This window comes from Cyprinodon tularosa, unplaced genomic scaffold, assembly GCF_016077235.1.
Source record: "Cyprinodon tularosa strain WSP-4 unplaced genomic scaffold, ASM1607723v1 ctg363, whole genome shotgun sequence".
In the NCBI taxonomy this organism is placed as follows: domain Eukaryota; kingdom Metazoa; phylum Chordata; class Actinopteri; order Cyprinodontiformes; family Cyprinodontidae; genus Cyprinodon; species Cyprinodon tularosa.
In genome coordinates this window covers 551,109-576,957 of record NW_024039078.1, presented here as the reverse complement: position 1 = coordinate 576,957, position 25,849 = coordinate 551,109, and the positions used below count along the sequence as shown (strand labels likewise).

Here is a 25,849-nt window from a genome sequence, read left to right as displayed (position 1 = left end):
CCCATCATGGAGAATGATGGGTTTTTTCCATCTTTGAATGCTGGGTCATTAAGCTGGTGAAAATTCTCCGCCATCCAGGTCATAATTATTCCAAAAAAGTAAAAAAAAAAAAAAAACTACCCACTGGACTTGGTTTCCAAGTTTGAAGACATTTCTTTTCCCATCCAGGAAGATTTTTCAATTCAAAATGTCAGAAATAGGGTTGAGTTCGAGGCTTTATAGAGAGGACCAAAAACAAAGCTTTGTTTTGGGTTAGAAAACATGCAAAAAAAACTTTAGCAAAACACAAATGACGCATCAGGGAACTCTTCCAAAACAAAGGCTTGTACAACAATAGACAGGCTCTGACAAAGGTTTTCCATGCTTCAGGAGGTCTTAGTCAAGACATTTTGCATCGGTAGTAAAAATATTGCAGAGGTAGTAAAATAGGCCGTAAAAGGTAGTAAACTCAAAAACTTGGGTCGCTGTATTAACAGTGATTAAAGGACTAATGTCTCAGCAGGACATTGAAAAGCTACTTCCTGCTTTTTGTATTTAGTAGAACTGATCCCTGCAGCCGTGTTTCCACAGGTCTGCCAAAAAATTGGATCAAGCAGAATTCGGCTGCCTGCCTCCTTACTAGAAATTAGAAAGTGAATAAAATACTCTTATTGATCTATAGATCAGTAGATTAGCTCCATAAAACATTACAGACTTGATGTCGGTGGAGCAACAACCAAACTTCTCAGGTCTGCTGGACCAGAGAGGCATCTTGTAGTTTTTATGCTCTAGTAATCTGGATTAAACTCCTCGAACGGCGTAAAAATGCCAAATCCTTAACTTTTAATCCAGATTTAAAAAATAAAGAGTCTGAGTCTGTTATTTCTAAACATTAGTTAAGTTTTCAGTTAAAATTTATTTTCATTTTTTATCATTAATTTGATCTTTTTAGATATAATCATCTTTCTGATTTTCTTATTTTCTGTATTTATTTGTGTTACCTTTATGTAACACTTCAGTGTGTACACCATTGTGACTTGCCTCGCTACTGAAATGTGCAATATAAATAATCTGGCCTTGCCTTTTTTTGCTTTTTGTGTTTTTGTCATTAGGAGGAAGAGGAGGAGATAAAACTGGAGATAAATATGCTGAAAAGTTATTCCCATCACAGAAACATTGCTACTTATTATGGTGCCTTCATTAAGAAAGGACCTGCTGGTCAGGACCACCAACTCTGGGTTTGCAAACTACCCCACATTCTGAGCACTTTGTTCATGTTGAGTCTGCAATATTTTGAATTTACATAACATGGTTAAAGCTGATCTCGATTTGTTTGCCTCTGCAGTTAGTGATGGAGTACTGTGGCGCCGGCTCGGTGACGGACCTGGTGAAAAAGACCAAAGGAAACTGTCTGAAAGAGGACTGGATTGCCTACATCTGCAGAGAGGTGCTAAGGGTAAGGTCAACATAAGATACTCATCAAAGCATAAATACAGAGCAAAACATGTCGTTATATAATCCCTAACTGCCGTGAAGAGAAAGAGGCAGCCGATTCCAACACATTGTTACCTGAAAAGGCCTTTTGAAGCATATAGTGACTGCAGCACTGAAGTTTTAATTACCAGGACCTGATGATATCATGGATGCCCTAGTTTAGAATCAGGTAAATACATGTTGATGCAGCATAATGCTATACCATCATAGATAACAGGACAAGTTTCTATGCTAACGACTTTGAGTTGGTAAGGGCTGGTTATACTCCCACAGCAGTGTGTACCAATGAGCTTGTCGCAGGTATGATGCAGTTATTTTTGATTTATGCCCAGTAGTGAAGCGTGGTCTGCGCTGTTATGAAACTCGTAACGCTATGAAAACTGGCAGGAACCAAACATGTAGAGACGGTGTCGCAATGAAGGCATGGGTCTTTCTTCCGCTGTGCAGAAAACAGCTAATGATTTATAACAGGGGTCTTTAACGTTTTTCCAGGCCAAGGACCCCAAACTGATGGTGAGATGGAGCGGGGACCCCCTAATTATATATATTGCATGAAATTATATCAAACTGGTCCTATTGTCACTCTATTACAGATGGAGTAATGTAGCTAAAGTAATTTCTCCCTGGGATTATTAAAGTATTTCTGATTCTGATTCCTGGTTGATGGGACAGGTGTTGTGAATGAAACGGTGCCCAGATTGAAAGAGCTCCTGTGTGTCGCTGAATGTGTGGATTGATGACTGAAAGACATCTTCTGCCTCCATTTATCTGTTTACTACAGATTGTTGAAGTCATGTTAATGTGTATTTAAGGACATTTCAATTGGTGGAAAAACTGCAGGGGGGAATATAAAAAAACAGTCCCGGACCCCCTGTTGAAGACCTCCGATTTATAACAAATGAAACAATATTCCGTCATATTTATGCCTCTATTTGACTTTAGAGGGCTAAAACAAAGTAAAATAAAACCTTCAATTTGCCAACTTTTTAAATCTCTAGCATTGACTTTTCCTCTCACACCAACAACCAAGCATTCAGGTTTGATTTATTCACCAATCGGAAACCATTTAACTGTGTTTCTGGAGCAGGAAGGGTCAAGTAACCAGCAAGCATTATTATGTATGATTCTTTCCAAAAACTAAAGCTCCACGTAGAGTTCAGCTTTTCCTGATTCAATGGAAAGGAAGTAGCACAAAGAGGCTGCAAGGTTTAGACTTGACTGATGATCAACAGGTGTAGTATTTAGGTCCATCACTCAGCTTATGGACGCAGTTGCTGCTGCTCATCAATCTGCGATATATATGCTTAGATGTCATTTCCAAGCATAACCTCAACATTTGGCTATTATCTCGGCTGTCAATCTTTCTTTAAAAGAGAAAGAGGTCTGTTTAAGCAAAAAGTCTCCTAGACCGCTGTTTTTTTGGGGTAGTTTGGAGCATGTTTGGGATGTTTGATTTTAACGGGCAGCTGGATCTTTTGGAGAGGGCGTTATTTCCCGTTTACAGCAGTAGCACCTTCAGAAATGTTTCATAGGCGTGACCAGATGGGGGCCACTAAAAATCTTGGGGTGGCACACTGAAACTAAAAGCCATAATTTCAGGGTTTAAATGTAGTATTGTGGTAAACCTGCCTGCAGAAATCATAAAGACTTTAGTAAACACCACCCCGTATCTTGGTTTATTGTGTGATTTTCAATTTAGCATCACTGGCTGTACATAATGGGATGAAATGCTAATCTGATGCTACTAAAATTTGCACTGGCCAGTGGGGTGGCCCCCTGGTGGCGCCACTGGTTGGCAAGTTCAGTCTGTATTTTCTACATACATGCTGTTTTTCACATATTTTTCTAGAGTTTTCTGTTAATGGACTACACTTTTCTTTTTGGTGTTGAACTTTTTTTCATTTAATGGGAATTAGCGGTATGCCATTTTTTGGCCCAGATGCCAATACCTGGCTGTGCTGTATTGGCCAATACCGATACCATCTGTTTGAAATTGATGTGTGTATGTATATATGAAGAACTGCATACTACTTGATGTAAAATAATTGCCATCATGGCTTTGTTAAGCCATAAGGTAGGCAACCTTTGTGAAGCAAACAGGTGTGATTGGCTTGGATCCGCTGTTTGCTATATTAGCTAGAGCCAACACCTTTAGCAGAAGCTAACGTAATTGTGCGGATTGGACTCACCTGGTTCAGTGGTTGGGCAGACCAGGTACATGACATGGAGATGACTTGATGACTCAGCATCTCCCACATATGCTAACCGCTAATAGGCTCAGTTAGAAACTGGAGCTCTTTCTAACATAGCTCTCCATCTGCATTAGCATATTCTAGCAGCAGCTAAATAAACATCATCCCTCTCACCTCTTGTTATTTCTACATTCTCATCAATTTCAACACAATCAGGTTCAGCGTGCTCATTACCTACACAAAATGTAGCCATAACTTCTCCAACGTATGCCAGCATTTTTGCCTGATTTTTCGTACGTCAGGCCTACGCTGGTCTAAATTGTCAAGGTGTGACAGGGGCTTAAGAAGGAGAACTCTCCCAAACAGTGGCTGACTAAATACTTACTTTCTTCTTTATTTAGTGAGACTTGCCTCTGTGTATTGACCAAGGTTATGACAGTATCACCAAACCTGTCAGAGCCTAGTTTAAAAGAAAACCTCTTAATAATGACTGTAGTGGCGATTGTTTGCCAATCCAAACATCCAAAAAAGGTTCCATTAAGCCACTACTAAGGCAGTGGGGTCAAGTTTCTGTACGCAGGCAAAATAAGTTTTAATGTCCAAACTTGATGATTGTTCTGGATGGTTTATTTTCCCATTTCAGCCAGCAAGTACAGAGTCCACACTTTGCTTTGTCCTTTCTGCTACCTCTTGCTCTGATAAAAATCATAGGCCCAGAACCCAACCCTGGTCGTTTCCCTGGCCCCTACTCTTATAGAAAGTGGACTGATCCACAACACTTTCTGTCTTATCTCAGAACAAAATAAAGAAAAAAATGAAATAAAGAAAATAATTTAAAAATTAACACAATTCAAATGGATAAAGATATAAAAAAATAAATAGCTCCAACAATGACGATACTGAGCTGGTGTCAAAGGACAGAAATTAAACTACAACGTCTATTTTTAGCCGTCTAAGAAATCGAAGGGACAAGACCTCTCTGGACCTTTGCCAGCATTCTTCTGCGCCACGCTGTCTCCTGATTGTTTCGGCATCACAACATCCCTTCACATGTGCACAGAGAGACGCTACGCTGAAGTCATTGTCTGAAACAGGACTCGCTTCCTCTGTTTATCTAACCTCCTTTGAAGAAGCAGGAATATGAGGACACAGAAGTGTGCAGGCTCTGGAGTTATGAAACCGTAGAGGTTCTCTACTAGAGCTCTTTAGCATTTAAACATTTAAAGGGACCCAATCTAAATAATGTCAGCGTTTTACTGTGGCTGCATTTCTTTCTCTTAGAACATGTCACAGCTTGCCTAGATGCTTCTTTTTTTATCAAATATCTCTTTATTTATGCAACACCTCACAACTAATTCAACTCTGTCAAAAGTAGTGTCAAATGAAAGCATGTGTGAAGAACTTAGCACGCCTTACGTCTGATATTAGCAAAGCAACTAAAACCCTTGAGCAGTTGAATAAGCATGCTTTTTATTATTGCGGCATATCCAAGCGTTTATCGTTTTAATTGATTGTTGAAGCAAATATCTTTTCCCAAGTTCATATTAATGTAAAACTTAAGTGTATTTTTATGGGATTTTATGCATTAGACAGATGCATAGTGGAAAAAAATTTTGATGAAAGAAAAGACTACTTTTATTTCCAAATGAAATTTGAAAATTGAACCCATTAAAGCTACAGTGTGTAACTTTTAGCGACATCTAGCGGTTAGACTGCAGACTGCAGCAACATGAACATCTCCCCCCCACCGCTTCTCCCCCCCAACAGTACGGCGAGCGTTACGGGACAAAATGTCTTCCACGACGTCCGCATCACCTACCTTCTCAAGTGATGAGGTTTGTTTACATAGATAATTTTACAGATAGTATTTCATTAGTCTGTGTAGGGTATAGATTTCATGTAGACTTTAGATAATAAATATACCCGTTATTTTTTTCTACATCGTTGTGACATTTTGGCGATCTCGCAATCACTAATTTGTTGGCTCTGCCCTGCCGTAGCGCAAAGATGTCTGCCTCCATGGCTGCGAGACCCGCTCCTATGTAATTATAAATAACGAATTCTAAGGCAACGCAAATATTATGGTTAAGAGGCTGAGCTCGTAGATGATGATAAATAACATAGTTATGTATAATATATTACATTTCTGACTGTATATCCCTGTAATTATTACACACTGTAGCTTTAAGTCTAGTTCAGTTTATTTAGTTTCAGTCACACATCACCAGTGATCCAACAGAGGTAGAGATTGTCAAGGTTTGGTTGAGGTTTTTCAGGACCCAAATAGAGAGGCGATGAGGCAGAGTTGAGTTGATCACTTAGTACTCAGAGGCAACTGATGCAGGAATCCAAAAATCCAACATAAAAGTACAGAAAAAAACAGAACGATGGAGACATCAGGGAAAACAAGTATGAAGAGCCAGGAAAAGACAAGGAACCAGAACTGAGGAACTGCACAGGGAGAGTATGTATGAGAGACTGAACAAAGACAGGACTAATGAGCTGATTGGGAGCAGGTGTGAACAGAGGATTCTAGAAGGGAGCTAGGGAAAAGAAGACCAACACAAGAACCAACCAAGAACCAAAAAAAAAACTTAAGAACTGGATTTGCATGTTTTCTAAGCCAAAAGCCTTGAACTAAACGCTGTTTGTTACATTTTGAATTGAAAAAGCTTCCTGGATGGGAAGCAACACGTCTTCAAACAAAGTCTAGTGGATTCATTTTGCTAACTTTTTTGGAATGCTCAAGTAAACTAAAGATGTGTGAAAAAAGTATTTAAGAACAATAATCAAGTTAATGTACTTTGTTACTATTCACCACTGGTAATAATAAAGCTGAAGTTGAGGGGAAATAAGTATTTAACTATTTCCAATAGGAGATGGGGTGTCAGTCTTGAAAAAGTGGAGCACAAAATAGCTTTAAAGTATTTTCTCTAACAGGATGTTCAGAGTTATCTATCAGCTTCTCTCAGTTAAGCCAGACTTTGTATTAAAACCCCTCATAGTCATAAAATGTGTTATTTAGTGGAAGAATGTTGACAGTTGTTCCCTTAAATGTGGGTCGGGTCACAAAGCCAGCATGAATCCTGGGGTGTATGGAGTCAGACATGTGATGAAGCTGTTCAATCTGCCACTTTTATACTGTTAGTCATCTGATGGGCTCATTTTAGACATATTTGTCTTCCAGGGTCTTTCCCATCTTCACTCCCATCATGTGATCCATCGAGACATAAAGGGCCAAAATGTCTTATTGACTGAGAATGCTGAGGTCAAACTGGGTAAGACAGCCTGCATCCATTTACAGAGTAGATCCTCAACTATTAAGCCTCTGGCAGCACAGCACCGTAAACAGAACTTTGGAAAACAAACAACATTTGTTTTGTGTGTTTTCATCCATAATTTCTCACAATTTTGCATTCCAGTTGACTTTGGAGTGTCGGCTCAGCTGGATAAGACGATTGGTCGAAGGAACACGTTCATTGGTACTCCTTATTGGATGGCTCCAGAGGTCATCGCCTGCGACGAGAATCCAGATGCCACCTATGATTATAGAGTAATTCTTCGACTACAAACCTCAATTCTTATAAGACTGCAGTAGAGAAATTTAAGGAATGTGGTTCTAAACTGGTAAAATATGTTAACATCACTTTGGCTACAGCCTGGTGCTGAAATGTTGGGTTGGATTCATTGGCGGCTGGTGGAGTTTTCTCCAGGGGGGGCTATAAATTCAAAATAGACGTATACCAAAAACCAACCAAACGTATACTAAATTATCACACCAATATGTTCATATGAATACCAACACCAAAAAACATTATAAAAAAAAGAAAATAACTTCATGTACAATTGAACTTTTTATACATAAATTTTGTCCTTCTGAGGCTTTGTGAAGGCAAATTTGTGTTTTTCATGGTCCAATATTGTGTCACAAACCCCCCAAAAAATGTACCACTTTAATAATGAAGAAGCTATTATTCAGCTTTATCATTTTTTAATATATAAAAACTTTATTTTCTGAGAATGTGTTTATTTAAGAGCAATTATGCAAATTAACAAACATCTAGAAAAAGTAGATTGTTCATTCTTCTTTGCGTTTTCTAAAAAGTGCTTTAAATCCGCCCTACCTGTCTTTATCTATGCTTTATCTATGCTGACTTTTGAAAAAGAGTAAAGCATTAGCCGCCCTGCATGCAGTTAACCAAGCCTTCTTGCTAAACCAGGTCCTGGAAAAGAACGGTTCTTGTGCCATATATATATATATATATATATATATATATATATATATATATATATATATATATATATATATATATATATATATATATATATATATATATATATATATATATACTATTTGCATATTTGCAAGAAATTCATATTAATATATTTGTATAATTGATATGTATTGTATATTTTGAAATATTTTAAGTATTAATTTAGAATAAAATACATATAGATATATATATTTTTTATGTCTTAATAAGGGTCAATGGGTGGGTGGGGCTGCGCCCTAGCACCCTACATTGGCCAGCCGCCACTGTTCTGATTCAAGCTTCCTCCAAGTCGATGTAATTTATAATGGTCGTATGACTACAAACATTATACACATTTCAGTCCAGTTTGCACCCATAGAAAGAGATGTTAAAGGTAGTGTGATTTGTTATTTCTTTCTTTTTATCAAACATCTTAGCTGGAAGAATTGTTTTTGACTGATCTAATGAAACACAAAAGGATATAATATTTTAGTCTATCTCTTGCTTAATTTAGATTAAATCTTCCTGTTTTAGGTTCACTTTTTATTTGATTGTGTAAATGGCCGAATAATGAGAGAGAGCTCTTTATAATTGATGTCTTCAGATTTAGAGGTTTTCCTCCAATAAGATCTAAAGGAAGCAATATTTTATGGAAATGTTTAAGCAACTGGTCAAGACACGATCTAGGACAACTTTGTCATATATTCAATGTTTGGAGGTCGAAATCACACAGCCGTTAACTCGGTCTCAAATGAACAATGCTAAGAACACGAGCTGAAGGCTGAGCAAACCTCAATCAGCACCAGCAGCGTACAGGCTGATAGAAACAGTGTTGCTAGTTGTAGCTGAACTAACCTAGCAAACAATCTCATGTCAGACAGACAGAAAAAAAAAGTGTTTTTTTTCTATAGTAAATATCTGGTTTCAGCTGTAAATCCAAACATTTCATCAGTTTATTTGTAATTTATAGGTATAGTGGAGGATAAAAAAAAAAAAAAAATGCACGTGCATAACGCTGTACCCGCTCCTGAGAGGGAACGCCTACCGTAAATCCTCTAATATAGGACAGGGCCTTTATTTCACTCAGATTCATATTGGTCCAGGCCATCTCCTTGTGCTCGCTCTGTTTAAACGTTGCTGTGTGCATCGCTCATACAAGCTTACTTTCCAAAATATTTGCTATTTTTCCACTATGTCAGACTCTTTTTATGTCTATGAATCACACAGAGACCACCATAGAAAATGTGGTTATTGCTTGGATATTTGTATTCATCTTCAGCTCTTTTACTTTGTCTTGTGTTTTTTAGAGCGATCTTTGGTCATTAGGCATCACTGCATTGGAGATGGCCGAAGGAGCGCCTCGTAAGTTACTATTACTTTGACACGTAGAGGACAAACATGTTGAATGTAGAACTTTGCAGTCATGGAGAAAAGTTTGTTCACCCATTCATCCTAAATTTATCCCATGATACATTAAGCTGCACTGCAGGAAAACTATAACTTGATTTATGAAACTGAGGTACTGCTGCATGCTAGTTAGAAAGTTGCTCCCTTTGCTTTTTTTTTGTTTGTTTTTTGGGGTTTTTACGGCACTAGTGGCTCGTTTATATGGACAATAGGGGTGAGAGGTGGGTACACCCCGGACAGGTTGCCAGTTTGACGCAGGGCAACACCGAAAGGCCAATGAACCCAACAGTCATGTTTTTGGACTGTTGGAGGAAGTCGGAGTACCCGGAGAGATTCGAATCTAGAATCGCCTTGCTGCAAAGCAACAGCACTACCAACTTCACTACCGTGCAGCAAAGTTGCCTTTTTCTTTGGTGTGAAGGTTAAAATTTTTTTCAGAATAATTTAAAGCTCATTGTGGTAAAACAGGGTGTCCAAAGTTTGGCTTTGGGGGCAATTTTGTGTCATTAAATGAAGATACTGCTAGAAAATTTGACCTTCTGATATTTAATACAAATAGACACAACAGCAGGGGTTCCCAAAGTAGGGGTGGGAACCCTCCAGGGCGTTGCGAATTACCAAGTGGGGGGGTCACACGATGGTTTTCAAAGCGATTGTCGTGTGATTTCCCTATTCAATTTATTTTTCTAGCGCCAATTCACAACAAATGTCATCTGAAGCCACTTTATAGAGACAATTCAATCAGATCATGCAGTCAGATTGCTTAAAAGTTTCTGTTAAAGGAAAACCAGCTGAATTACATCCAGTCATTGCCTGTATAGGATTCACTCCTCCCAGATTAGCAGGTAGAGAATGTAGATATTCATGTTGTCATTAACTCTACAGTAATCCCCTCATACCAAGCATGCATGCAGTGACAATGGAGAGGAAAAACTCCCTTTTAACAGGAAGAAACGTCCAGCAGAACCAGGCTCAGTGTGAGCGGCCATCTGCTGAGGCCGACTGGGGTTCAAGGAGACAGAACCAGACATAGAAAATGAACATAGAAGCACTGATCTTTCAGTGAGCTCCTGCAGGACTACTGCAAAGGAAAACTTCATATGGTCACATCATTTATATTACTGCTGCTAAAAAATCAGATTTTACCATAGAAATAACTAATTTTTTTTAAATCGTATGGGTTTACTGACTTTCCCCACATGACTGTGAAGATTGGTGAACCTCTTGTCAGTGATCCTGACTCTCTCCCTCTGTCTTTGCTCCATGGCTGACTGCGTCACGCTGCGTCTCTCCCTCGGCGGATCCTCTGCAGCTCTCTGCGATATGCATCCAATGAGAGCGCTGTTCCTGATTCCTCGAAACCCCGCGCCCAGACTCAAATCAAAGAAGTGGTAAGAAGTGAAATCCCCTCTCAAAAGCTCACAGATTTTACAGATGTTTTGCAAAGGCAAATAAAATAAAAAAAGTAATCCAGAAATCAAACATCTTAAAACATCCTAATTAAAAAAGGTTTTTGAAATTAACTTTACTGTTTTCTTTAATCAATTATTATTATTAAATCTTTTATTTTATTTTGTTTCACATTTTACTTTTCAAAATGTATTTTTTTAAAGAAAAATACACGTTTTAATTCTTTAAAATTTTATTTTTTCTCTCGTCATCTCTGGGGCGGGCTTTCCTCTGCAGTAAAGAGCGACCTTAGCAACATTTTTATTGGTGAACAGTGAGCGTTACCATTGAGCTTAAAGGGAAGACAATGTAATCTTTAAAACACAATTTAAAAAGATTGCATTAATTAAAACCCAAAAATATATAACATAAAAAAGAATAAAAAAATTAAACCAGAGAAGACAGAAAAGTTACTCTTAAAGCAGATCAAGTTTATTAAAATTTCTATTTACAAACGGCTTTTCTTGCTTGAAACAATAAAGGAACAAAATTCACTGACAATCAGACATTCTTGAACAGCGGACACAGATTAGCGGACCTGGGACTGGATCCACCTGCTGGCTAATTTGGACCCAACCTGATTTAAAATATTTATAACTTACCGCATTTGGTCCGATGGTGTCTAAATTCGCTTGCGCTGCTTCTCCTTTTAATACGGTAAAGCCCTCCAGAGCATCCAGCACCAGGCTACAAGTGATCCAAATGATCCAATGAGCTGTTGTCAGTCTGGGTTGCTGCTGCTGCTACTTTTAGACACAGCAGGCAAACCTGTGGCAAGCCGGGCGATGAGAAGGAAGGAGAAGATGATGAGAAAAAGAGAGCAGAGAAAGTGTGGACTGCTGGAAGAACTGTGGTGAACTGTTGACAGAAAAGTGAAATAGTGCTCAAAGATGACCCTGAACTTTTAGAGGATGTTTGGCTCAACCTGCTGCTGGGAAGCAGGATTCTCCACCATGAACAGAATCAAAAATAAATATGGATCCAGGCTCAAAATGAGCTCCTTGATATGTGCTTTAGAATGGCTTTACCTCCATTTAAACCCAGGTTTAAAGCCTTGCAGGGCAGCATAAAGCCCACTGCCAACATTAAGACAGAAAGAGGAAGAAAAAAACAAACGGTCATTTCAGGTGTTTTATAAAATATTTGAACCAGGAAATTGTCTATTTACCAAAGTGAACGATTGTTGTATTATACTTCAAAAAACACTTTAGATTTTAAAATGGAAAGATTTTTTTTCAATTTTTTTTTATTAAAAAATTCAACGTATAACATGGATACACCAAAATTTCATTTTACTTCAGTGTTAAATTTTGTTTAAAGTAACAGATTATAATAAAAAAATTTCTCTGGACCTTTACTGGGTGATGATTTTCTTTATTCTGACCCTGCTGATTTTTAATTGGTGACCCCTGCTCTAGAAGATTCTTTGATTAAATCAGCTAAGATTGCATCCCACCATATGAAGCTGGTGCCATAGCGGCTGCATCATGATAGTAGTGTTTGTGATATATACTTTTCATCTAGATCAAATTTTGATTTTTGCCTCCTTGCACTTCCTGCCCATCCATACTTAATAGAAAAGCTCTTCCAGTTGAACTCTGCGCTGACCCTAGCGGCTGTCTTTCATTCACTATTAATACGATCAGAAACGCCTTTTCTCCGAGCAGCTTTTAATAGCTGCGTTTGGTCCAGAGTGCAGCGCTTTTACCCCGAGGCCTCCCTAAGGCGATGAAACCAGGCAGCAATCCATTTTTCTTTCCCTTCCTCGTTCCACAATCGGACAACAGTCATGTTAGGCTTTCCGTGGTTTTGTTGTTAGATTCTGCCTCGAAATGTCAGACTTGGCTTTTTGCTGAGAGGTGATAAACTTTCTTTGGAAGGAATGGAAACTGGTTGGAGGAAAGTTTGGAAGCAGTTGCAGCTATTGAAGTAAATATTATTGACTTTGCTGTTTCTTTGATTTATTCTTATTTTCTGTTGCCAACTTCTGGTTCTCTAAATCGACCGGTTTCTGGGCACAAATTGATTTAAACATCTTAACTTAAACTTTTATTCCAGACTATCATGTTAAACAAAGTTGCTGCCAGTTTTTTTTTTTTTTAAAGCAATGATTTGGTTTTTACTTGAAACAACTTTTTATAAAAAAATAAAATTACTCATTAGTAAAGCTGTCAAATTTTTTTTTCTTTCATTAATGTTCTATAATAAGCGGTAACAAACGAAGCCAAAGCTTTGAATGATTCTTAGTTTTCTTTTTTTTTTCTTTTTCTGTAGTAAATAAAAGTCACATGCGGTTGTTTGTTTGGGGTTTTATTGAAGTGGATTTGATTTAATCCCCCTAAATAAAATCCAGTGTCATTAAAAACATTTGTTCAGAGAACATTGGAGGCCAAACATTAAAGTAAAGAATGAGGCAAGCCTTGGGTGGGTCTGAGAAGAAGCTGTGGTTTATATGCGGTTAAATGCAGGGATAGTTCAGTCGCCTTATTTAGCCCCGCCCACTTTTTAATCGCAGCATTTCTATTTTATTTAAGCACCTCTGGAAAGCCATGAATCCAGTTTTGTCAGTATCATAAAATGGTGCAGGAAGAAATTATTTTTATGGATGACTCTATCTGTAAAAAGTTATAAGATATTAAAGTTATACATTAAAGCATATATTAAAACATTTCTCAAATGGCTGAGTTGCATTTCGATCATCTTAAAGAAGGGATTGCTGGTTTGCAGTAATGGAGTATCTGATGTTCCTTCCCCTTATTCTCCACAGGTCGAAGCGCTTCTTGTCATTTGTTGACAGCTGCCTGGTGAAAAACCACATGCATCGCCCCACCACGGACGCTCTGCTGAAGCACGCCTTCATCAGGGACCTGGCGAACGAGAGGCAGGTCCGCATCATGCTGAAGGACCACCTGGACCGAACCAGGAAGAAGCGAGAAAAAGGTGAGGACAAAAGGCGGACAGGCTGAGTTACTTTGATTTGACCCGACCTGTTGAGTCTGTGCAGCAGGAAAATTTCTGCTTCATAGAAAATATATAGTTTCATAAGAATCTGACATTTATTTTGACATTTAATTTATAACACTGAATTTTTCACTGATATCAGATCCTTATCAGTCAGAATACAAGTCTAGAAGTTACAGTTACAAGTTAGAAAGTTATAGTTTAACAAATCCCACATTTGCATATATATATATAAAAAATGTGCCAGTAAATATCACAAACATACGCATATATATCACAAATTACATTTATATCTATATATCCAATATGTAGCCAATCAAATACACTCATTTGATCACATGACACACCTGTCCAGAGATTGTCCGCAGGTTTTTCTAGCCCTTACCTTAGTTCCCAAAACGTTTGGAAAGGAGGTTTAGCACGTATTTCCACGGCTCTGGTGAGACGTTTGACTGATCGGATGAAAGCTAACTTCTAAAGGGCTGGTTATCCTCCAGCAGCAGTGTGACCCAGTGAGCTTGATGCAGGTAGGACGTAGACATTTTGGATTTATGGCCAATATTAAAGCGTGGTCTCCGCTATGTTATTCTACGCCACAACACAAGAGGGACAATCAGGAACTAGTTGTGGGTCTAGATACGGCCGAGGCGATGAGGAAGTGGAAAAAAGCAAGGGGCAAGTTTGTCCTACATGAGGGCGAAAAAGAGCGGGGACCCAGGTGAAAAAAGGGTCCCAGTTCTCGTGCACCTCGCTCTTCTAGCTGGTCCATCTTCACGAGTCGTTTTCCACAATGGTGGTCATACAAACAAAACAAGCCGGTTAGGTACCAAACAGGAAGTACGCATAGTGTAGAGCGGATGTAGATTTGACCAATCAGAGGCCTCCTGTCTGCGATCACCTACAGTTTTGGAGAGGTGCACGCAGACGACTTGATTTCTGAGCATAAACCAGCCTTTAGAAACCAGTCTCTGCCTGGCATCCTGGTGTGTCACGTGATCAAAAGAGCGTTTCTGATTGGCTGAAGAATGCAGGACTCCCTGTAACGCCGATGGTTTGAGTCAGAAGGTTTTGCAGGTGAACTTGAAGTAAAGAAAAATCTACTCGATGTCTAAAAAAAGATCTGATTCTACTGTGACCATATATCTCTTCTGTTACTTCCTTTGCTAAGGCTTTCTCAAGCTCCAGAATTTCATTACAACATTTAGTTTAGAGAAATGTTTCACTTGGCCGCAGCCGTAACCCACATTTTTACACAACTGCTCTTGGTCAGACTTCAGTCTTCACTTTCTGACACCATTACCACAATGCTCTGCTACTCTGACGTGTTTCTTTTTTAAGGAAGGAAGCAGGGATTTAGGAGGGATGGAGGCAGACAAAAGCCAGCACAGCTGGAATGTGAGACAGAGGGAGGAGCGTGGTTGTGAAAAATAATTTATCCTCTTGCTTTTCCTTGGATGAGCTGGATTAGCGACGCTAATATCAGCCAGGTTTAAAGACCACAGCACTTCATGCACTGGGAATAAATCTTATCAGATCTAAGAGCTTTATTGGAGTTTATCTGCTGAAGGGAAAGAGAGGCAGAGCTGAGAGGGAAGAGTGAGCCGAGGGACGCTGAGAGGAAGGAAGGAGGAAACAGAATGACCATCTGGTTCTAATCTCTGAGCTTCCAAAAGCACACTAAATGGCTGGAGACTTTCTGCCGGCTCGGTGTGACCGTGCGTTTGGATCCATGAACGTGTGCATGCCCCACTGGATAACATCCCAGCATGACTGTTGTGTGCAGAGAGAGCAATTTAAGAAGAAGAAACCAACACCCTGAATGCGAAGCGTCGAGGACGTGTCATAATTTGGCGTCCCTCAAAGGGGGTAGTCTGAACAGAGATGTATCACCCCACAATAAACAAAGCAAGAAATCGCTCCTTTCTCCTCTAGTTAGGGTTTGGAGACGGCTTTACATTACATCACAGTATGGGAGGGGGGGTTTGAGGAAAGAAAAGTTGTCAACCTTTTCCTCCATCGCCCATCGCCCTGATTTAACCAGCTCCACCTGTGTTGTGTTACCTTAAATGTGAACATCTGGAGAGTTTAGTCACTGCTCAGATTTGCCTGATTTCTTAAAAACAGATGTTGTCCACATGTTGCTCCAAGACTCCCCCACCCCCCCAAGAAAAGACAACAAAACACTTCCTGTGTGCTTATGAGCTGTAAAAGATGTGGCTATGAAAATAAATACTGATCGGCTTTATAACTCATTTCTTGTGGACAAGCTTTGATGATTTAATTTATCATTAATTGCAGTGAACTTGATTGACTTTTTTAAATGTGTCTCGATTAATAACTAAAAATCTGAGCCACTTAAAGACAACAGGTGTTCCTCAGTGAGAGGTCCCATTTTTATTTAGCTTTTTGAGGCTTTTTTTGTTAGTAGGCAGAAAGGAAATAAAATTAGAGAGGGAGAATGCCTGCAGCAAATAATTAATCAACAGGTGGAGACCTATGCTAAGTTAAGACGGCAAGCGCTGGAAGCAGCAAAAAAGCTTCTGCTGCTTCATTTTTGATACATGTTCACATTAAGGTCAGATGCGCCTCAAGAGCATGTTTAATGCACCTGAAGTGCGTCCAGTAAAGTGTGTCCAGATGCTTCTGTTGCTCCTGTGTTCAATGAAAGAGCAGCTTTGCTATATTTGCTGTTTTAAGAGGGTAAAAAGTAGTTTTAATATGTTTAAGTGAGAAAGTCCACCTGAAAACCTCATCAGTGCAGTCAGTTCATCCAGATTACCATCCTGCATTCAAATATTATTTCTATCGGAGCCGCTCAGACCCCCGTACACCGGCGGTGCGCTGTCACTAGAATTCCATTCAACAGCAGCCTCTGGCCCGGTCAGCTCTTCGCAGTTCGCTGCTTTTTTTTTCGGCGACTGGAAGTAAATGTTAGCTTTTTTCACGTACGTAATCCAAACTGTAGGCACCAGAATAATAAAAGCAAAAATATTTTGTTGGCTGGTTTCGACATTTTAAGCTAATTTAGGCGTTAAACTGTTTCAGAGGAGTGATCATAGTGATCTGCATCAGCAGCTATGTTTCTGTCTCCCTGCCAGCTCCCAGATCAGCTTCCCTGATTGGTTGATGTGGTGCGTCAAGCAGAAAAAGTTCAGTTTTTCCAACTCCAGTAGCTGCTTTCGCAGCAGGTCGCTCACTGCTCAGAAGCTCATGAGGCGCTCTGCAGGGCCTTTTGCTGCGCCTTGATGTGCGTCACCCATTGACTTTGCATGTAAACTAGCTGCTTCTGCTGCTTCTGCAGCGTGCGGTCTGAACGTAGCAATAAACCTGCTGGAGGTTTCTTCCTGTTAAAAGGGAGTTTTTTTCTCTCCACTGTCGCTACAAGCATGCTTAGTGTGAGGGATTGCCTTACAGTCAATGAGTCGATTCAATCAACTGGTTTTCCTTAGATAGAAAACTGAATCAATTTGACTCTATGATCTGGTGAACTGTAAAGTGCCTTGAGATGACACGTGTTGTGAATTGGCGCTATAGAAATAAACTGAATTGAAATTGAATTGAACCTGTGGAGGCAACATCTAGGACCAAAGCCTTAACCCTACACCACTGGTGCCTTTATACCAATGATTTATCCTCTGTTCTGCCTGCTAGAGTGGATTGTATCACCTACGCTGATGACTGTTTTATTTACTCCTAGTCGCTCCAAAGTTACTGTTGCAGCTAAAAGATTCTTGTCAGCAGCTGAATGTCTTCAAAAAAAGCTGACATGTTCTTTTTGCAGCAAAAAAAAATGTAAATCTGCCTTTTTTTGAGGAACATCAACCAACTGCGTCTCTCACTGAGTAACAGCTTCCTTTGTGGTAGGTGTTGTGAGCATGAACTGGCTGGTTTTAAAAACGTCTAATTTGCAAAACCGGAGACCTAAAGATCATAGCTATGTTAGGTTTGGTCCTACGGTGTGTGTTGAACAGCTGCACGGCAATCAAGCGGGTTCATTTAATTATCGTTGTAAGCAAAGAACACTTGAAACACAAAAAAATAAAAATGGAACCCAGAAATCAAACTGGGAAGCCCCTTTTTTTTGAGTTTTTACAGCAATAGTTGCTCGTTTTTCTGACAGTAGGCCGTCAAAGGAAAGGGAGTATGAGAGAGGGGGAGAGACATGCGGGAAAGGACCACAAGTCGGATTCGAATCCAGGTCAGCCACTAAAGGGCTGGTTATACTGTCGCAGTGAGCTTGACGCAGACATTTTTGATTTATGCTAAATTTTAGTCTGCACTAAACACTATGGGTCTAGATACGGCCGAGGCGGTGTGGAAGTGGGGGCAAATTTATGTGACAACAGAGGGACATGAGGGGGAAAAATAGCGGGGATCCAGGTGGAAAAAGGGTCCCAGCGTTGTCGTGCGCCTCGCTCTTCTAGCTGGTCCATCTTCACATGTTGTTTTCCACAATTGCGGTCATAAAAACAAAACAAGCCGGTCTCCAGCTGCAGCACTGTCTGCGGTCACCTACAATTTGGGAGAGGTGCAGCAGAGTGTCTGCGGAAGGGGCGGGGATGTCTCTGAGTTCACTGCGACACCTACTCAGACGACCTAGTTTACAAGTATAAATCAGCCTTAAGGCCTTAGTACATGGGTCACTGAACCGACCGCACACCCAACTGTGAAGCCTAATGTTTCTACATTTGTTATTGTTATGTATTTCACCGTTTTTTTTTTTACAATCTTTATATTTTTTATTACAGATTTTATATATTCAAATTGTTTTTTCAAATTTCTTTTTTTTCCCCAGATTTGTACAAATTGTGTTCTTTTTACTTTTAGAGGCTCTTTCCTCTGCAGTAATGAGCAAAGACGCATTTCTATTGGTCTACTGGATTTGAATTTGTCAATGAGTGGATGTTTGCATAGGGATGAAGTAGAGATCTGTAAAACCAAACTTGTAAAACTCTGTCTTAAAAATGAATTTTGACCAAAAAAAAGGAAATAGAACATATGAAATACTTTTTGGAAAAAAAGTGATTATATAAAAAAGGTTTTTAATAGAAACTGAGAAAACAAACAAACTTTTTTCATGACAAAAATGTTTTTATTTTATTTTTTTATATGTTTTGGCCCGTTCTTGGAGCCAGCATTACTTTCTAATCCTCCTTTAACATGTAAAGATGACACAATTACACATTTTACACAACTTACTGAATATGAAAAAAAAATTTATTCTATCATCAAATCAAATAAAACATTAGCGATGGACAGCAAGGCACAGCTGCTGAATCTAGTAATGGATGACGAACGCATGGTCGTGTTTCTATCTCTAATCAGGACTGTCAGAAGTGAAAGATCAACCAGGCGCCATGTTTTCCATGTTCAGCGATGAGGAAAAAACATTCTAGTTTAAGCAGCCAGATGAGCAACAGTTTGTGGTACTGTTCAGCGGGCTTCTGTCCTCGGCCCTACTTACTGATAACACAATTCACCTATTTGTACGCTCATAAATTACAAGTTTGGTGTAGAAGTTTCATTTGGAGAACTCTTAATCTAATCCAACATCAACTTCAGGTCCAGTCTTGACCAACTGTGACCTGTTCTTGAGCTGCATTGTGCTGTCAGACACACACAGACCACTGTGAAGGCACTCCTTGGAGAAAGGTGCTTTAATTCAAGTAGAGATCTTTTGGACGGATTTGAGACAAACATGATTTCTATGATTTCTATTTCTATGTGAGCAGTTCACTCTGACTGCATACAAAGTTTGTCTGAAATATTGCTACGTACTTTGTTTTTGTTCAGTTAGTAAATAAAGTTGGAAAAACTTGTGCATGGTGCCCTACTGAGTGTGCTGAGAGAGTAAACCACATGGTTTCCACATGTCATAAAAAATTATAAAATTATTGGCATTAAAATTCAATAAATGTGATTATCGTTGCGTTTAACATGCTTAAAAAAAAAAAAAAGATTTAGTCAAATACATATTATCAGATATAAATGTTTCCACATGTTTGCGCAGAACTGCTTCCAGTTGATGGTAAAGCCGTACGTTCGGAAAAGACGCTCAAGACAGAGAAAAAGCTAGAGAATGGGAAAATGCTCATTTCAACAAAAGTGGCTAGAAAACGAGGAATTCAGGACAAGGCTGCAGCCTGGCGATGGTAAAGATGATGAAGTATTTCGCCGTGTTTTATATGAGCGCCATGGGTACTTGTTGATGGCATTAAAATTAAAAAGAGCATTAAAAAACGTTAAATTAGAGTTAATCATTCCTGTGTAAACCATGAACGAGGAAGTAGCCTTCTATAAGCGCCTCCCAGTGGGGTGTTAAAATAGTGAAGGAAGGTCCGAGATCCAGTGTGGCGAAAACACAGAGAAATGGATATCTGTGCTGGGAATGCAATCATTCAATCAACCAATTTCTTTATTGTAAACTACAATTTGCATTGCAATCGAGATTTCAGTTTCAGTACAAACCCTTCATCACATATATCACATTAGAGTATGAGTGTTAGTGTTCACTAAAGCTGCCGAGGCGTTACCAACACCAGTACGAGTGAAAGCAATGCAGTTCTTACACTGGAAAAGCTACCCTTAACTTGAGTAGGTACCTGAAACCTTGCAGTTTTGTCGTACAGTGTGAGCTGTAGCTGCGTGCAACAATTAAAAAAATCGCACAGTATGTCCTGCTTTATGAGGGAAATGGACATTTGTAGATGCCCCCACACAACAGGAAGTGGTCTGTGCTGAGTAATGAGTAAAGTTGTGCAAACATTGTGTTCCTGTCCTGCTGCTGATTATACAAACATATCAGGCTGATAATCAGCCTTTATCAGGTGAAGCTGAATTTTTAACCACTACGTTTCTCTCTTGTAGAGGATCAGGAGTTTAAATACAGCGGCAGCGAGGACGAAGAAGATGATGTCACAGAGGAGGAAGGTGAACCCAGGTAATCATCCATTTTACCTGCTCCTGCCAGGCGGCTTAAGAAACCAGATGGGATGTTGGGGACGGATGATGGTGAACTGCTCTGTCAGGCTGTTAGCGGATGCAGAAACCCAAAATACACTCAGAGATTTTATAAAAGAGTTCTTCTCTGTCTTTCGGTGCCCAGACAGCCCAACAGGGATTATAATCCTGTCCACAGATTGCAGGAGTCGCTCTGTTGGTGTCCCTCCATGCCCAACAACAGATGGCTCCTCTGATGGAGCGTTTGTTCCCAGGAGGACCTCTGAGAGGGTTTTGATTGGCCCCCTCCAGTGGACCAGACCGCTACCCTGTTGGTCTGACTTCTCTCCGTTTCTCTTCATCTCTCAGCTCCATCGTCAACGCTCCCGGTGAATGGACGTTAAGGCGGGAGTTTCTTCGCTTACAGACCGAAGATCGCGAAGGAGGCAGAGAGGGGGGTCACAGAGGAGGAGGAGGGGGTCCGCAACGACAGCAGGCAGGTTCTCTTTTAGCATGATGTTGTTGGTTTACACCTGCAACACTGGAATTTGGATCAAACTAAAGTCATTCTGAATATCTTTGCTGAACGGGATCTACTCATGTTTCTAATGAATAATTAGTTAGAGATTTACACTGATTCCCAGCCTAACAACCTCTGACTAGTGACTTGGGTCAGCCATCGTTTGAATTTAAACGGGTCTGATTCCTCGTTCGATTCTTGATTTAGAGTCTTTAAAGAGAAAGGGCCTTTAACGTTTACGCCCCCTTTTGGGCCAGACGCCAGTGAATGTATCGTTTTAGAGTTTATATCCTCAGCATCGTTCACTGCACCGCAGGGATCATCAGATTTAACTTGTTCAATTAGTGGCTGTTATTTATGAAACAGATCCTTAATGTACAGTGTCTCTCTTCTTCCCAGAGGAGAAGCTGAAGGAAAGCGTTTTAGATGCATTCTCACTTAATTTATCATCAGATGAAAAATAGCCAATTTACCTTTTGCTAAAGACCCATTATAATTGGGTCGATCCCTTCTGGACCTTTACTCTGCAAAACCTGAACGAAATAAGAAAAGAAACCTTAAGATCAGTGTATTTGACCTTAAGCAGGTAAATAAAATGATCCGCTAATGGGATTAGTGTTTTTGCTCATAAAATAAGTAGGTTTTACGCCCTTGAACTAAAATCATGGAGTTTGTTTCTTATACCTTATTTTATTGCTGCATCGTCTGACTTAACTCTCCCCTAAGCCTCAAATCAATTGAAAAGTTCCCTTTTTAAGAAACATTGACTTGTATTCAGTTTTTGCAGGTTAATTTAATGGGTCATATATATTTTGTTGTTGTCTTGCTTTCCTATCACAGTCCATATCCTTTAAATCGAGCTCATGCTTTATCTGAAATCAACCATTAGCGCTCTCTTTAAACGACCAATGCTTCCATTTCTTTACAACAAAAACATTAAGCATTTTTTTTTAAGTAATACCGCATTGAGAAATAGTTTTTCTTTAAAATTTTCATTGTTTTGATAGAATGAGATGATTTATGTTTATCAGAGAAATTAAAACATTTCTATTAAGTTATTATGTTCGAAGACAGATTATTGGTAGATCATCTTATTTGGCAGCTTAAATTAAGGAAAAAATCTCCTGTTTAGGTGAATTTGTGTCTTATTTTCAGATCAGGGTTTGAGGTAAGAAACAATAAAACTGGTGAAAAATTAAAAGGGAAGTGAAAATGTTGTAGAGGAGCTAAAAGTAGCTGAGAGAGGAAGTTCAACGGTTTGGGTGTAATGTTTAAAACGTAAAGGTTTATAAATCATTTTATCATTTCTCATTCCACCTATCACTGCTAAAACTAAAATACAAGAAAGTCAATTTATCTTTAAATATCTTATTTTCCTTGAGTTGAGCAGGTAAAATTATTCGCTGTTGGAATAAAACGTGCCCTATATCTAATTCTTTTATTTTAGAGCAAACAACATTCTTATTCCCTTTATCTGCTCAAAATAAGGACCAATACAATTATTTTAAGAAAGTGGAACTTTTTTTTTTTAGATCACGTATTTGCAGTGTTTTTTGGAGAGAATCAGGACCACTGAAAACAAAAAAAAGTTTACTGATTTTTGAATTTTATTTCAGTTTAATATGGGAAAAAAGGTCAGAATTCTGCCTTTAATCTCAGAATTCTTATTTTAATCTAAGAATTCTGACTTTTTTCTCAGAATTCTTATTTTAATCTCAGAATTTTGGATCTTAATGTAGAAGGGCACCAGGAAGGAAGAGATGTGGGAGCACTCAGCTTCACTGAAAAAGAAGTGAGTTGTTTAAGAGGGCCAGTCACACATTGGTGGAAAATGGTGGAATTACTTGAAGTTTTAAGTGCCCGAGGGGTCCCTGGTGATGGTATTTCATTAATGGAAGAGCAGAAGGTCATTAAAACAAGAGAGCTAGTTCAGTCTCTAAAACAGACATGGCTACAGCTTGATGCTAACATGTTTTTTAGCTGTCAGAATTCAGTCAGAATTCTGAGAAAAAAGTCATAATTATGAATTTTTTACCATATTAAACGGAATAAATATTTAAAAATCACCTAACTTTTTATTTTTTCAGTAGCTCTAACTCTTCCGTAGTGTTTAAAGGGGAAAATGAGTTAAAAAAAAAACAAAATAAACTGAAATAATGCGTATTGGTATTTTCCTCCATAAAAGGACATGAATGCGGCGTGTAGTTTATAGGAAGACCCTTTCCTGCTGATGAATCTGTGTCTCTGCAGCAGCAGCACAGGCAGCAGCTGGCTGAACAGGAACGAATCAGGCAGATTCTGGCCGACAGACAGAGACGGGTCCAGCAGCAGCAGGAGCAGCGGCAGAGGTTGGAGAATGTAAGTTCAGCAAGGACTCTGCTTCCTTCTTCACGTGGTTCCAGCCAGACGCTCCACCTTCAGCCTCCTCTGGCCGAAAGCACATGTCGTCTTCCATCACCTTCCAGCTCTGCAGCTTTTTCTAAACCCAACAACAACGACCAATAAACATTTAATATTTCTGCTCTTCACAGCAGCAGAGGCTGGCTGAGTGTGGCGTTCAGTGGGCGGAGCTTCAGGAGGTCTTTATAGGGGACGAGTCTGAGCTCCATGACAACAGAATCTTGCTGGGGGAGAAAAACAGGAGGTGTGAGAGGAGACAGGTGAGGAGTGTTTTTCTGATCTCAGTTTGCAGGTTTTCTGCTAACAGCTAGCTTTAAGACCAAAGCCTGAATTCTGATTGGTTTATACATACTGCGCCAAACAGAGCGCAGGCATGTGCGCACCAAAAGTGAAGCAATCACGCCATCCCTGCCCCCAAGTATGAACCTTGCGCGCAGCCTCAGTGCTAGGTCGCATACCTCCGATTATTTGTAAGTTGGTGCAGACCACGCGCGCCAGCCTCGTTACAAATGGGAGGATATAAAGTTGTTCTCAACAGTTGCCTTTACTGACATCAAATGGTGCAGAAGGTTCCAGTGGAGCAGTGTGTTTAAATGCTCAGTTGTTACTGTTTATTCAGTGACTGAAAACAGCAAACAGGTGAGTTTATTGGCCAGGGTTGTGGTAAAAACTAGCGGACCAGGATCCTGATCTGGACCCACCTGCTGGCTAATCCAGACCCCACCTGATTTAAAACATTTATAAATGACGGCATGTTGTCTGTGCAGTCAGTTCATCCAGATTACCATCCTGCCTTCAAATATTATTTCTCTGTCAGAGCCGTTCAGACCCCTGTACACCAGCGGTGCTCTGTCACTAGGAATCCCCTTCAACCGCAGCCTCTGGCCCGGTCGCCTCTTCATGGTTTGTCGCTACTGTTCGTGGCGGCTGGAACTGCAGGAATCAGGATAATAAAAGCCAACATATTTTGCCGGCGGATTTTGGCATTTTAAGTAGGGATGCACGATATAATCGGCCCCCTATCGGTATCGGCCTGTATCGGCCTTAAAACTGAATATCAGACATCGGCCACCCCACCGATATTTAACCCGATATTTGATCAGCTTCTGAGTTTCTAAAGTCTAAAAAAAAAATAAAAATAAAATACTACTTCTTCTTCCTCAAAAACTTCTTTTTTACAGACTTAAAAACTTCTAAAGACGAAAATCCACAAAATGTTGCCATATTTTTATATGTTGATATATTGACGCGGTGTCGATCTATTTTACTAACAAAATCTCACAAGAATTTGCTAAATATCACGAGAGTTTGTAACAGAACGATGAACTTTCACGAGATTTTGAAAGTAAAATCGATCGATACCGCGTTTTAAAAAATCAAATTGATATCAGCATATGAAAATATATTTGAGTATATTATTTTTCAAAGTTTCAGAAATGGATAACAAAACTGCTATTTTCAATGAGTATTTATTTTTGTCCATCTTTAACATCGGTATCGGTTATTGGCTACATGAGTTTTAAAATATCGGCATATCGGATATCGGCCAAAATCCAAAATCCCTAATTTTAAGTTAATTTAGGCATTAATAAACTGTTTAAGGTGAGTGATCATAACGATCTGCATCAGCAGTGCTGTGTCTGTCTCCCTACCAGCTCCCAGATCAGCTTCTCTGATTGGTTGATGTGGTGCGTCCCGCCGCAAATGTTACATTTTTCCAACTCCATTAGCTGCTGCTTCTGAACCGCCGTGCATGTCAGATACTCAGATGCTCACCCTGCGCTGCTTCAGCTGCTCAAAATGCGTTGTACCTTTATGAGCGTCAACCACTGACTTTTCATGTAAACTAGCTACTTCTGCTGCCTCTGCTGCTTTAGGTGTGAACGTAGCATTAGACTTAATTTCATTTAGTACAGTTTTTAAGAGTGAACATTTCCATTAACTCTGTGCACAGATTTTTTTTCTGACATTAAAGTCTAGAAACTGCTTCTACTTGGATCCACTTTGCTTTTCATGGACTGACTTCCTGCCTGTTCAACCCGCCCTGCATCAGGTCGACATGGATTTGGTGCCGTAGGCGTCAAAAATAGAACCACGGCGTATTCTAGAGAAGTGGCGGGTGGAGCCGCTCTGACAGATTAGATTTACTGTAATCAGCTGCGAAGGCGCAGCGCTTCCACATTCAGTGGAACTGAGGCTGTTAAGTCAGTCACTTTGGGTTATCCTGTTTTTTGTTAAATGAATAATGACATTTC

General features: G+C 39.5%; 1 protein-coding gene across 4 annotated transcripts in view; it reads left to right on the top strand.

Annotated features, from left to right (window-relative positions):
* The window catches only part of si:zfos-2326c3.2 (misshapen-like kinase 1), a 124,643-nt gene that overhangs the window by 39,882 nt on the left and 58,912 nt on the right, over positions 1-25,849 (top strand). For 3 of the 4 annotated variants that reach the window (XM_038295950.1, XM_038295949.1, XM_038295946.1), the window contains exons 4-14: positions 1,092-1,217; positions 1,325-1,435; positions 6,853-6,943; positions 7,088-7,218; positions 9,226-9,280; positions 10,638-10,716; positions 13,542-13,714; positions 20,603-20,675; positions 21,044-21,170; positions 23,445-23,552; positions 23,726-23,854. In XM_038295950.1, the coding sequence (XP_038151878.1) occupies positions 1,092-1,217; positions 1,325-1,435; positions 6,853-6,943; positions 7,088-7,218; positions 9,226-9,280; positions 10,638-10,716; positions 13,542-13,714; positions 20,603-20,675; positions 21,044-21,170; positions 23,445-23,552; positions 23,726-23,854 (1,203 nt within the window). The remainder of the gene's footprint in view (positions 1-1,091; positions 1,218-1,324; positions 1,436-6,852; positions 6,944-7,087; positions 7,219-9,225; positions 9,281-10,637; positions 10,717-13,541; positions 13,715-20,602; positions 20,676-21,043; positions 21,171-23,444; positions 23,553-23,725; positions 23,855-25,849) is intronic. The other variant, XM_038295948.1, reaches the window with a different exon arrangement.